The sequence below is a fragment of the Haplochromis burtoni genome, unplaced genomic scaffold (assembly GCF_018398535.1).
Source record: "Haplochromis burtoni strain Fernald_Lab_line unplaced genomic scaffold, NCSU_Asbu1 Contig_3, whole genome shotgun sequence".
In the NCBI taxonomy this organism is placed as follows: domain Eukaryota; kingdom Metazoa; phylum Chordata; class Actinopteri; order Cichliformes; family Cichlidae; genus Haplochromis; species Haplochromis burtoni.
Window position 1 is genome coordinate 2,201,186 of NW_024582364.1, and position 12,744 is coordinate 2,213,929.

The 12,744-nt window shown below is 40.2% G+C and overlaps 1 protein-coding gene across 3 annotated transcripts in view; it reads left to right on the plus strand.

Annotated features, from left to right (window-relative positions):
• Window positions 1-12,744, plus strand: part of LOC102303477 (laminin subunit alpha-3) — a 61,243-nt gene that overhangs the window by 3,961 nt on the left and 44,538 nt on the right. For all 3 annotated transcript variants that reach the window (XM_005912719.3, XM_005912720.3, XM_005912721.3), the window contains exons 3-5: window positions 9,678-9,795; window positions 11,035-11,153; window positions 11,260-11,430. In XM_005912719.3, the coding sequence (XP_005912781.1) occupies window positions 9,678-9,795; window positions 11,035-11,153; window positions 11,260-11,430 (408 nt within the window). The remainder of the gene's footprint in view (window positions 1-9,677; window positions 9,796-11,034; window positions 11,154-11,259; window positions 11,431-12,744) is intronic.

Genomic DNA, 12,744 nt, shown 5'->3' on the forward strand with positions numbered 1-12,744 from the left:
AATAAACAAGAAATTTTCTTTTACTTCATTACTTTTTTGTAGTATGAAAGACTGTGGGGGAGGGCTTCATCAGTAGGACGAGCTGTAAAATGTATGAAAATGCAGTTAAAAGTCAAAATGTCCTTTATATTTTCCAAAGATGTCCAGTTGGCTGGGCCGATTCTGGTCCCTGGGCCTTATGTTTAACACCCTTGCTCTAGAATACCAAATCAATTACCTGACCAGGTTACTTACATTCGTATATGTGATGTTTGGGGTGTGCTTTATTTACCCTATTGCTGTGTTTCTTGGCTTTCTTCCACCAAACAAACATAAGCCTGTGCATCATCCAGAAAAGTGCTCTAAGCTGCTGTGTTCTTTGAGTGTTCTGTGTAAAACTTTAATAGCTTTGTAGATTCTTTTTAAATCCATAGGATCAATTGTGTATACAGTGAAATATGTGGGCTAGACTGAGCTGAAAGGGTACTGTGGTTTCTTTCAAGAGCAACGCAGGTGGCTGTGCAGCTCTTAGGAGAGATATTAGATAAAGGCACACTTGATGTTTATGTTAGAATAATGAGGTTCAAAGAGGGGGGCTCTTTTGACAGAGCTGCTTCCGGTCTGTCTCTTTCAAAGACGACCGTTTGAAGCATGGCTTGCCAAGTTTGAAGCTAGACTAAACTGATATAAAGTGACCTGAACGGTTGCTATGATAAATTACACCAGTATCCTGCTGCCTTGGCTTTAATGGCAGTGTGGTTCTGTTGGATACTCTGTCAGTTGGACTAAAATTTAACGTTTTTATTTTTGCTAACTTGTCTAGATTTTTTATTTGGTTGGAACATGTGTCATCACTACAAGAAGCAGTCAGGGCATAACTGAGCATTTTCATTTATTGTACTAATAACAGTCTCAGAAACAAAGATTCGGACAGCAAGGTTTTCTTTTTTTACATGTAACAATCCAAAAGAACTCGTTATTAGCTGTTTGATAACAGAGTCAAGTCGAATATTCCTGTGTTGTTGATTCATGGCAAGAGGGGGGAGGCTATCTTCAATATCCTGCATACAGAGGACTCACATCTATACATACAGCAATGTGCAATAGTTTTGAGCTTCCCCTCATTTATTTATATTTTTCTTACCTGTGTTGCAATTTTTTTATTATTATTTTTTTTAGCAATAGTGTTTCAGGCCTTCTGATGGGCTCTCAAAGGTTTTCTTTGAAATCTTTTCCACTCATTTTAAATTCAGTCATTGTTCCTGACTCTTTTCAAAAGAATATGTTTTGTTTGTTTGTTAAACTGATCTATGGTGATCTATGAATCATTCAACCTTAAAAAAGGCACCTAACTTAAGGGATGAACCAGTGTTGTGTCTACACATAGCAGATAACTTAGCAAAGAGACGGTTTTAAATTATATTGTATTTCCTTTTGTTACTGTATAAATTGTGTGTCACAAAAACACACAATTTATAATCTACTATCTACAGTAGATGGATTGTGGCTGTCAAGAAGCCACAGGGAAACAGGGAGAAAAGGTATGTCAAATTACAGAAGAACTGGACTGTAAAACAATGGCAACAGGCCTGATGAATCCAAATGTGATTTGAATTTGACCCAAGCTCTGTCATGTTTTGGATCTGCATTTGGGTGTTGGGATCTTATCAGAACTGATGGAAATATTTTGAACCACCATGCAATGCCATCTGGAAAACATCTGATTGATAACAATTTAATTTTTTAGCATGAAAACTGATCCCAAACATACATTAAAAGCAAAGTGGTTTGTTAGTTGTTTTATATGTATAAAACTGGTTAACTTGAGCAGTAGGCTAATAAGATTTTGGTTATAGTTTTTGTTAAAAACAATTACAAAAAAAGTCCTGGTGTTTAGGACTGACGGACAGTCAACTTAGGCAAAAAACAACAACCAGTTTTTATGTTTTAACAGCTCCATTGTTGATAATATGTTCTGTGGCCTTTTGCTCCCCTGACCCACAAAAACTGCATCCTCTCCAAGTTCCTCAACTTAGCAAAGCAAACACTTCCACAGAGTGGAGCAAGGCTGCGTCTCCATTCATGTAGCAAGTTGGTCTGGAGAGGAAGAGCGAAAATGGGAATGGCTCGCAGGCAAGTCGAGATGAATTTGCATATTTAGAAAGTAATATGACATTTTTTAAATAAATTAAGTGACTTTTAGAGTTTAACCATTGCCAGGATTGGGACATTGAAATTCCGGGGATTTATTGTCTTATTACTGGATGAGATTGTCCCTGGAAAAATGAATATTGCCTATGCCATCAACAGGAGGCTGACATTTTTGGTTTACAATAAAAGTCTTGACAGTTATGGATTGTCCTGATATTTGACTTTTGTCTCAAGACCTTTGTCGCTGCATGGGCATGTCTTTGTATGAAGCCAACTTTTTTCTCACTTTCTTTACTAAGATCTCTTTTGTATGTTGTATCCCCTCACAGTAATGATTTTAGAGATGTTGGGAAGAGAAACAAGAACTAAGGAACAAAGTTTCTAATGAGAATGTGGAGGTGCAGCATTTACACATCGTGATAAAAGATTACCGATACACCCGTGTTTTTTGGTCCTGACCTCTTACTGCCATTGCACACTTTAAAAAACTCTTTCGATTTTTCACCTTTGTTTTTCAAAAACTCTGGCATGCGTATTTATGACATTATTTATTTTAAGTGACTGTGATGTTTTATCGCTGTATTGGCCTTGGGTGATGTCTGTGCTGTTTAACTGCTGTTCTGATTTATGTAGTGCTGTAATCAGGTCACCATATAGTTTGCCTGGGTTGATGATTAAAACTGTCTTACAAACTAATCTGAGTCTAACAGACAAAACCAAGACTGAATATTTGGAAACACAATGCGTTTTACCTTTTACCAGTTCTCGGGCAAACATTTGCTAAAACCTCGCACCGCTTTCGTTAACGGCCATAGAGGTCAAATGCTTCTTGTAGCAGGATCGCTTTCTAAATTGCCTGCAGCTAAGCAATCTACACTGCACAGGCCCCCTGTCTCAGACAGGCCAAGGCAAGCAGGCAAGCTGCTCCCTGTTTTTGTGACTTCTTGGCTTTTTGACCCATGACCCATGACAAATCCTACCTTCAATCAGGAAACGACCACAGTGATCTTCAGTTACTCCCCCTAAACACTTTAATATGATGTTTGGCATCACTGGCTTCTTTACTTACTTGTTTAGGAATTTGCTTAGAGTGAATAACTTGGACTATACAGAGGCATGTGCAGGTTGCACAGATACACATTTTGTGTTGTGCATTTTTATTTTAGCACATTTTGTCAGAAACATACTTATTATGAATTGATGACGGCAAAAAGTAGCTTCTCTTCCTAGAACCTTTTTCCTTGTGAACCTATTTACAGGGCACAGTAAGTAAGCCATTGTTCCTCTAAATATTTATGCCATGTATCAGGCTACCAGTCACTCCTTTTTTCTGGGGAATGTATTTTAGGAGCCCTGACCACATGTGCTTATCTGCCTGAGTGAACCCAGAGTAGACCATGTGAGGCAAACATTATAGGCCTTACAGCAGTCTGTCTGATGAGAGTGAGCTGCTTCTCATTGGTAGAAGTCAGGCAGTGACTGAGTGAATATTGGATCCTAGTAGTTTAAATGACGTTCTGATTAATTGCGTGTTTTGTTTTGTTTCATTCTTTTTTAGCTTTGAGGCATTTCTTAAGTTGTCTGGTGTTTATCATGTTCGTGCTTTTGCTGCTTTAAATAGCCTCTGATTGCAGAATGTCTTGTTATTTGTAATTTGAAGGTTATTCATTTAGAAGGCTTTGGTAGTGTGCACACTGAGACCTTTCACTTTTTAGAAGATGTGAACAAGTTCAAGATCTATGATTTAGCTTTGTAACAAAGTGGTAAGAGAGTGACTCAGGTTAATGCAATGTTTTTGGCTCTGTCTATAATTCAGCAATCGTCAAGAGAAAAAGCTTCCAAGAACTCAATTTTGGAGACATTCCCCTGGAACCTAATCCTCTTTCTCGGGGGTTCACCTCCCACAAAAGTTGGTTTGAATGTTTTATTTGCAGCCGTCGCCCCCTTTTGTGTTAGAATCCTTCTAGGCGGTATTGTGTGACATCCTTTCTGTGCTCTCAGACTCTCACAAAAGTTTGGCCCTTTTAAGCCTTGCTGAAAGTGACCTGGCCTTCTCCTTTCACAAGATAAATGGCTAGAAATAGAGAGGTGGTGTAATTTGGTGGTGAGAAAAGAGAAAACACACATAGTGTAGAAGTTATATCTGAAAACATTTAATTTTCCTGGCTTGTTGAGCACTCTTGATGCTGTTTAATCTAATAGACATTAATGTACAACCATGCATGATGCTTGCTTGTATGCATGGGTGACCTTCTGGGTCCAGATTCAGTTTGCATGGCTGCACTGCATCTCTTGAAACCATGTTAGAAGTGGATTTGTACTTTGTATAGGCTGTAATCCTAATTGAAGCTGTGATTTGCCGATGTAATCCTGAACAGTCAAAGAAGTGAGTAAATTGCTGTAGAAGAACTGCCTATCTATGCTCTGTAATAAATATTTCTTCATACTGTATAGTTGGCTCACCCCTGAGACAACATTGGCTGTTACATATCCCTTTTGCTTCGGTGACGATGGAGGTGATGTAAGTGCCTGTCTTTAGCTGGGCTGCCCAAGGCGCCAGGCCAACCCAGCAGATATTTACAACTACACTAACAGTCACACTGTGCTAGTTAGCATTAGCAGAGTGCATCACGGGTGACTGTTGGACAGCAGCTCCTCTTAAATCTGGAGCTGTGATGTGGAAAAGCTTGTGGGGGTTAACGTGGGATCTGTTCACCTTTTCAAGGGCCACGCCACCAGTTTGTACATAGTAATGTTATTCAGTGGTCACAGGTTTACTGACGCAGGCATTGATGCAATGGGAAGTTTCCTAGACCCATTTGACAGGGCTGTTTCATGAATAGCTCACCCATATATACACCCATGTATACTGCAGCACAATGCAGCAACATAGCTGCAGAATTTTACACATCACTACTAAAGCACTGTGTTCCATAAATATTTTTTTTGTTTTTTTGCTTAGATTCCAATTTTTTAATCAGATTCTATCACTTGGTTATTAGATCGCTGATTTCTTCACATTACAGCCAGTTTTGAATTTGCATTGCTTTTAAAACATCCTCCAATGAATAACTACTGTCACACTGGACCCCCTTTTGCCTTCCGAGCTGCCTTAATTCTTTGTGGCACTGAGTCAACAAGGTGTTGGAAACATTCCTCAGAGATTTTGATCCATATTAAAATCGCACAGTTACATCCATGATGTGACTCTCCTGTTCCACCACATCCCAGAAGTGTTCTTTTGAATTTAGATCTGGTGGCTATGGAAGCCATTTGAGTACAGTAAACTCATGCTCAAGGAACCCGATTTAGATTATTTGAGCTTTGTGACACGGTGTGTTATCCTGCTGGAGGCAACAATCAAAAGATGGGTACACTGTGGATATAAAAGGATGTACATGGTCAGTAATTAGGTAGGCTGTCTTTAAATGAAGCTCAAGTGGTTATTTTCTTGGCAAAGTGTGCCTAGAAAATAACACGCCCACCATTACACCACCATCACCAGCCTGCATCTTTAATACCATTCAGGATGGATCCATACTTTCATGTTGTTTCTGACCCTGCCAGCAGAAATTTGAGTTCATTAGACCAGATAACCTTTTTCCAATCTTCTTTTGTCCAACTTTTTTACTCTTGTGTGAATTGTAGACACGGTTTCCTGTGGCACTTGTTGTGGTAGTGTTGTCACCCAACACTTCAATGTTCAACTAGTTTCAGAGATGCTCTTCTGCACATCTTGGTTGTAACAAGTGGTTATACAAGTTACCGTTGCCTTCCTATAAGCTCAAAGCAGTCTGGCAATTCTCCTCAAATATCTAACATTGACAAGGAATTTTCAACTAAGCGTACATGGCTAAATGCACTGAGTTGCTCCCATGTGATTGGCTACTTATGTATTTAAGTGAAGAAGCAGTTGAACAGATTTACCTAATAAAGTGGCGACTGAGTGCATAATGTTCAAAGCAGAAGTAGAAATGTGCGGCATTATTACCAGAAATACTTCTCGTGCAATTTTTAGCCAACTGCTCGTCGTCACCATATAACTTCTGTCATGGAGACAGAGAAAAACATACCAGACTACCCCCTTCTCCTTCCACAGCCCACCTGTTGCACACAGACAAACAGTTGTACACTGCATTATTACAGACTGGAGTGCAACTGCTCCATCCCCACTGCGCTACGTGTCCTGTCTGGCACGGGTGATCCACTGTAACAGAAGGTGATGCCTCCCCTCCTTTAAATTGCATTCTTCTGATTTTATATCAGATTTTCAGGTGCTCACTGTCAGGATTGTGCTCTCAATCTAGATTTAGTTTTTTTTGGTTGTACCCTTTGGTTGGACTTTGGGATTATGATGTTCAATATTGCTTGCAGTATTGCTAGCTTATGTCTCATTTCCTACCTGTTTAACATTAAAATAAAATAAAATAAAAGACATGGAAATGTTTGACACAACATTTTGATGATTGAGGAAGCTGTGAGAAAACCCTAACCAGTTCATTTTACAGTACACTTCATTTGATCTACACAAAAAGATTATAATTGAAGAGATCCACGTGGCAGGCATGCCTAAAAGGAGTATAACAACCCAAGGGTCATGCAATCAGCTCTTTTCTTTTGAGATCTTGTAGCTCCACAGCTCTAATACCTGAAGGGGCAAGCATGTGTGAAGTTAGAGGGTAGAACCTCTGTGTAGAGGCAACAGTGGGGCTGCAGATCACACTGAATGGTGCAAGTATATCACTTCTGAGCTGTCGCACATACAAAATGGGTTATTCATGTGGACAGTTTTGGGCCTGACATGTTAAGGGTTGATGGGTTTAGGAATGATTAGTGTGTGTGCATGTGTGTGTGTATGTCAGAATTAATTTACACATTTCTACAGGCCCAAAAAGGAAAGGAAAATATGTTGTTATGCTGTTAAAAAGGTGTTTGGTCACGAGGGATGTGAATGGCTTTGTTGTTCTGTTGCGTTAATTAGGAGGTTGGAGGAGATCTGGATGCTTTACACCTTATATATATATGACATCAGGTCTAGGTCAAGAATTTAAGAAGGGTGGTAAAAAGCGAAGAGGGTAGTTGTCAAACCTGTCAAAGCTAAAACTCTGACCTTTTTGACACCCACCCACACAGCCCTGTGTTGTGGGTGTTGAGAAGTCAGACCTCACGGCAGTACGAAGCCGCAGATGCTGGGAGGGGGAGAGGATGGTACTTCTCAACTGCCATTCCAAGTGTTTGTTTTTTTTTACCTCAAGCTTGTCAGTGTGTTTCATGTCTTTCGTGCCACTACTCATGCACTTAACATGCTGTTACAGTATTTCATGGTTCCTTCAAACAATACGTAGGTGCTGGACATATTTCAAGAGCATGTGTTTAGACTGGCAGGACACAGTTGGAAAGACAGGCCTGAAATTAAGCAAAGCCATGCCAGGACAGGCATGGCTTTGCTTAAGCAGTTTCCAAGATCACACTGTCTGTTTCTAGCTGTGTTTGTTTCCGGAGGATTCATCTTGCCAACACTCAGTGTTTGGCATCAAGTCAATAATAAGTCCCTGAATCTTTGTGTCATCATCGCATTACTTGTAACTAAACTTTGAGATTGCATAGCGACTTGCAGACTACAGCTCAGTTTGTATCCCAAAAAGCTAGTTTAAATGTTGCACTACCCATCTTGAACCCAAATCTCTGTTGAAACACAGCTGGTGTCTGATTGTTTCAGCACTCTAATTTGGACTTTGGCTTCTTTTTTTTATTTTTTGTGACACTGGAGGATCTTGTTGCCATCTTTATCATCACAAGTGGTGGAGGAGCTTTTCACTGCTGAACGTTGATGTCAGCAGCAGGTTCCTGTAAGCAGGGACACACTCTGCTTTGGGGGCATTAGGGGGAAAGGGGAATGTGGCGCTATGTTTGGAATCTGAGATGGGTCTGCGTGCCAGCCAGCAAGTCTCTCGCCACTGCACCGACCCTTTTTCTTTTTTCTTTCCTTTTTTCTTTTTACACTCGTGCCATCTCACCCTCCTGACATCTCTTAACGTCACTGCAGCCCATGTGAACCAAACTTCCTGCAGGTCCTCATCAGAACCAGCATGCTGATTACAGGCAACTCCTGCTTCTATTTTTAGATTGCAGCCCGTGCAGCCGTGCATCTTTTTTTGTTAGTTGCGCATCCTGTTGCATGCGGGTGGAAGTGTTCTCTGATTAATTTTAGGACACACCCTATTCAAAGCTGTGGTTGCAAGTTGTTTTATTTACTTTCCGCTTGGACCCTGATTAAAGACGTTTCCTGATTTGCAAACTGTTTTGTTGTTTATTGGTGATTGTCTGCAATCTTCAGGCAGAAAAAAAAAGGCGGATGTTTCCGTAACTGACCTCTGAACTCTCTCAAAATCCATCAACCTAAGGGCTTCTTGAACTTGAGGTTTTTTCTTGTGAGTATAATTGTGGGTCCTTTTCGACACAGTAAGTCCACAGCAGATGCATTGCCAGACTTTGCTCTGCTTTGATATGTTTGTATTAGAGCTCCTCGTCTCATGCAAGTGAGTAACTGGAATATTTCAAATGCTTCCTTGGGCTTTCATCAATGTGCTGTGGGATGCTGGACGAGTGTGGGCCTGCCTTCATCCGCCTCGAAGACAGACAGTCTGTAGAAATGTCTGTTATTGAAGTAGTGCACCGCATTATGTAGATGCAGTTACATTCATGAGCTTAGCAATGAGTGCAGGTACTGCAGGCTATATGTTTTTGAACCATGCAATGTTTCCGCGTGCCAGCTTTTAGATAAACTCTTTCTAAACCGTGCTAAACAAGACATGGACGGGTGTGGTAGTCGGGTGTAGACGAGGCCTTTTTGTTGACACTGCAGGTGTCACGTGCAGGATGGTGTCAAATGTTTGCGATCGAAGCTATGTCAAGTCCATGCCAAGTCATAACAAAGAGACCTTTGACTGCACAAATTACATTTCTTTTGTACAATGTTCAATCAAGCTGAAGTCACCCGCTTTTAGGGCTTGATAACGATGTTGACGAACTGTAAAGGAAATGTACTGCGGTGAATATCACGGGCCTGACAGAAAGCTCAGTGTTGGCAGAAACCGTCACTGACATCATTCTCTGGCCTCGTGTGGACTGAGTATTCTGATGGGAGGTGAAGATAGAAAGTTCGGGGAAGCATACAGGGATCATGTGGGCTGCACCTGCACCAGTTTATACACTCTAACAAATGTTGGCCACACAGATACCGCTAAAGCTGAGACTCAAGAATAAAAAGGGCTCAAAACAGGAAGTTCTTCCTCATTCAAAGCCATTAATTCTGTGGTGATCATTTACAGAGATAATACAGCCAAGCTGTTGTTGTATCCATACATTCACAAGAGAGGAAATGATATCTTCAGAGCTCCAGGTCAAGCAGGGAACTTTGACAGAGCAAGTACAGGAAACTGTATTTTGCCAGAATTCATTCTGAACACTGGGTGCTTTTTTATTTACCCTCCTCTTTGCTCTCTCTCTCTTTTTATTTTATTTTTTTTACATTTTTTTGTTTTTAGCTCTTCCATGTCGCATATGTCCTCATTAAGTTTGCGAATTCACCACGTCCTGACCTGTGGGTGCTGGAGAGGTCTGTCGACAATGGGAAAACCTTCACCCCCTGGCAGTATTTTGCACGTAAGTTCATATGTTAATGCATTAAAAACCTTCTCCTGCGAGCTGGTGCACTTTTTGTGCTGTGAATCAAATATTGAATCCTCTTGAATGTGGTCCCAACTTGAATCGATTACTCAACTGAGTTTCAAATCAAGGAAACGTGCAGGTCTGCAGAATGCCTTTTAAAATATAAAGTGCCGTTTTCTATTGTTGTCTATAATGATGTAATTAGTGATGACAGATTCTTTTAGACTCTGTTCTCATAAAGGTTTTCTCTGTTTTCTCTGTTTTCTCTGTTTTTCTCTTAAATAAAAAAAAAAATCAATTTCAGTCATAAATACACAGATAGGGCAGAGTTTCATGTCTCTGCACTACACAGCTTTGGGCCTTTTTATGGAAAGGATTTAAAATTCAGCCTACCAAAAGCTATCACAGCAATCCAGGGTATTATACATTTCTAGAACTGGCAGAGGCAAAAAGAGTGTGGTCATCATTAACACTATTAGTTATACATGTGTCTTTCCTGCCATGACAAGTCAAAGTGTTTCTGTAAAGAAAAAGGCCTGCGGACAGAGTTAAAACTTTGTACTGCAGTATGTTTAATCAGAGACAGATTTAGACAGGGAGTGGGTGTGAACGAAAACCTTTGATTAAATTTGACTTGTTGAAAACATGCGAGAATGTCAGCTTAATGACTGATTTTGGTGTATTAAAAGTGGCAGGTGGTGACACGCTGCAAATCTGACACTGAACTGCCACCATTTTACATACTTAATGCATATTTTGTATGTGCTGATTGGATATCTGAGGGAGGGTGGGATGCGTGCACAGAGCCTGCCAGGAGACACAGCTGTGACTCATCTGTTTTACAGTCTCAAGGTTTCTCTTCAAGTTTGTGTTCTTTCAGGAGCTATCATGAGTTAGAGACTATTAGCTTAACCTTGAGCTTTACCTTTAAAAAATTATTTCCAGCTGCATAAACACTGCAATTGCATATTATATTATTCCTTCCAGTGTATATGTATAGAGAGATTTGAGATTATTTAAAATCCCAGTTTTTCCATTTAAAAATATACTTCTTTGGTCTTTTCCTTTTGCGTCATGCAAAAGAACATGATCCATGATCCTTGTTCATGTGAAGATGCCAATGTAATTTCTTTACATTGACAAGAGAACTAATTAATTAAATAAATGATTTATTATAAAAATATAAAGAATAATGGGTGTCTTCTTCTCCTTCTTCTTCTTTTTTTTTGGCAGATTCAGCACGTGAGTGTATTGAGAGGTTTGGAAAGCAGCCCAATGCCCGTTTATTAAATGATGACGACCAGCTCTGCATCACAGAATACTCGCGGATCATCCCTTTGGAGAATGGAGAGGTAAAATAAAAATGTATTTCTTTCTCCTTTTTTCTTTTTGAAGTAAACCAAATAGCTTGATATTGTAATAAGCATTGTAAATGGATTGTAAATTTGTATTGTTTAGGTTGTGGTATCCCTTGTCAACGGCCGTCCAGGGGCCAAAAACTTTACCTACTCACCTGCGCTGCAAGACTTTACAAAGGCTACCAATATCCGCTTGCACTTCCTCCGCACCAACACCCTGCTCGGCCACCTCATCTCCAAGGCCCAGAGAGACCCCACCGTTACACGCAGGGTGAGACACACTGAACAACCTCGCACTATGGTGTCATGCTGGCAGGCTCTTGTTTCCCATTTGGCCTTTGCAGCACCCACCTGCTAGCTTGTTTTTTGCTGAAACAAGCGCACAGGCCTGCCCACATGTTCACCTGTGTTGAGACCCACTGCCAGGTCTGTCTGTTATCTATCATATGAGTCATCTTGGTAATTTCCTTGATACAGAGTAGTGTACAGGACTGTGCAAAACATCTGAGCTACTCCTCATTTTTTTTAATATTTTGCTTCCAGTAGCCAATATTTCTCCAGGCTTTCTGAAGATCTGTCATAGTGTTTCTTTGAAACTGGCTGGTTTTTCACTTATTTTCAGTCAAGTCCTTATATTTGACCATTTTTAGGGGAACACCTATAAACAATTCAAGCATAAAAAGGCACCTAAGTTGCAAATAATTATTTGTTTCCATTTCATCAGTTGAATCCATGTCAAAAATAACACACTCTGACAGGAAGAAAAAAATCATTTTATCAGCAACAAGCTAAAGCCCAAAGCGCTATTAGCCGAAAACTTTGTATATCTCAGCATGGTGTGCCATGTGTCCTGAAAAAAACTTTGAGGAAACTTGTGGAGGACAAAAGCGGCAGACCTAACGATGAAAGTTATCTGAAAGTTGTGTCCTTAAGAAGGAAAAATATCCTGACCTAGGACCGGAGAGATAGATCTGACCTTTGAGTTGATCCAGCTATTGTTCACTGAAGCCTCATCAGAAATGGTCTTAGTGCAAAGGTGGCTGCCAAGAAGCCAGAAGTACAACAGTGTCTACAGCCATCTGTAAAACATTGAGACGACTCTGTCATGGTTTAGTCCTGGATTTCAGCCGGTGGGTAAGGGATGTCATGTCAAAACTTGTAGAATTATGAACTTTAAAAAATAATATCACATTTTGATCCATCATGCAGTACCATCTGGAAAGCATCTGATTGGCAGCAGGTGCCAATGATCAATGATCCTAGACACACTGCCAATGCAGTAAAAGCATACCTGGAAAGGAAAACGTGCAATGGAACGCCATCAGTCATGGTTTGGCCTTTCCAGGAGCCTGAACCTCAACATTACTGAAGCAATGTGAGATCATTTAGACAGAGAATGAAACTAAAGGCAGCCAAAATCCAAAGAAATGATAAGAAAGCTTCAGGCTGTGCTGAAGAATAAATACGGTGCTACCAAATACTTACTGTCAAGCCTGTTAGAACTAAACAAAACATTTTTTTTTTTTGGTTTATGTTTTGGCAAAATATAAAGACATGATGGTTTTGCACAGCACAGTATCTTTGT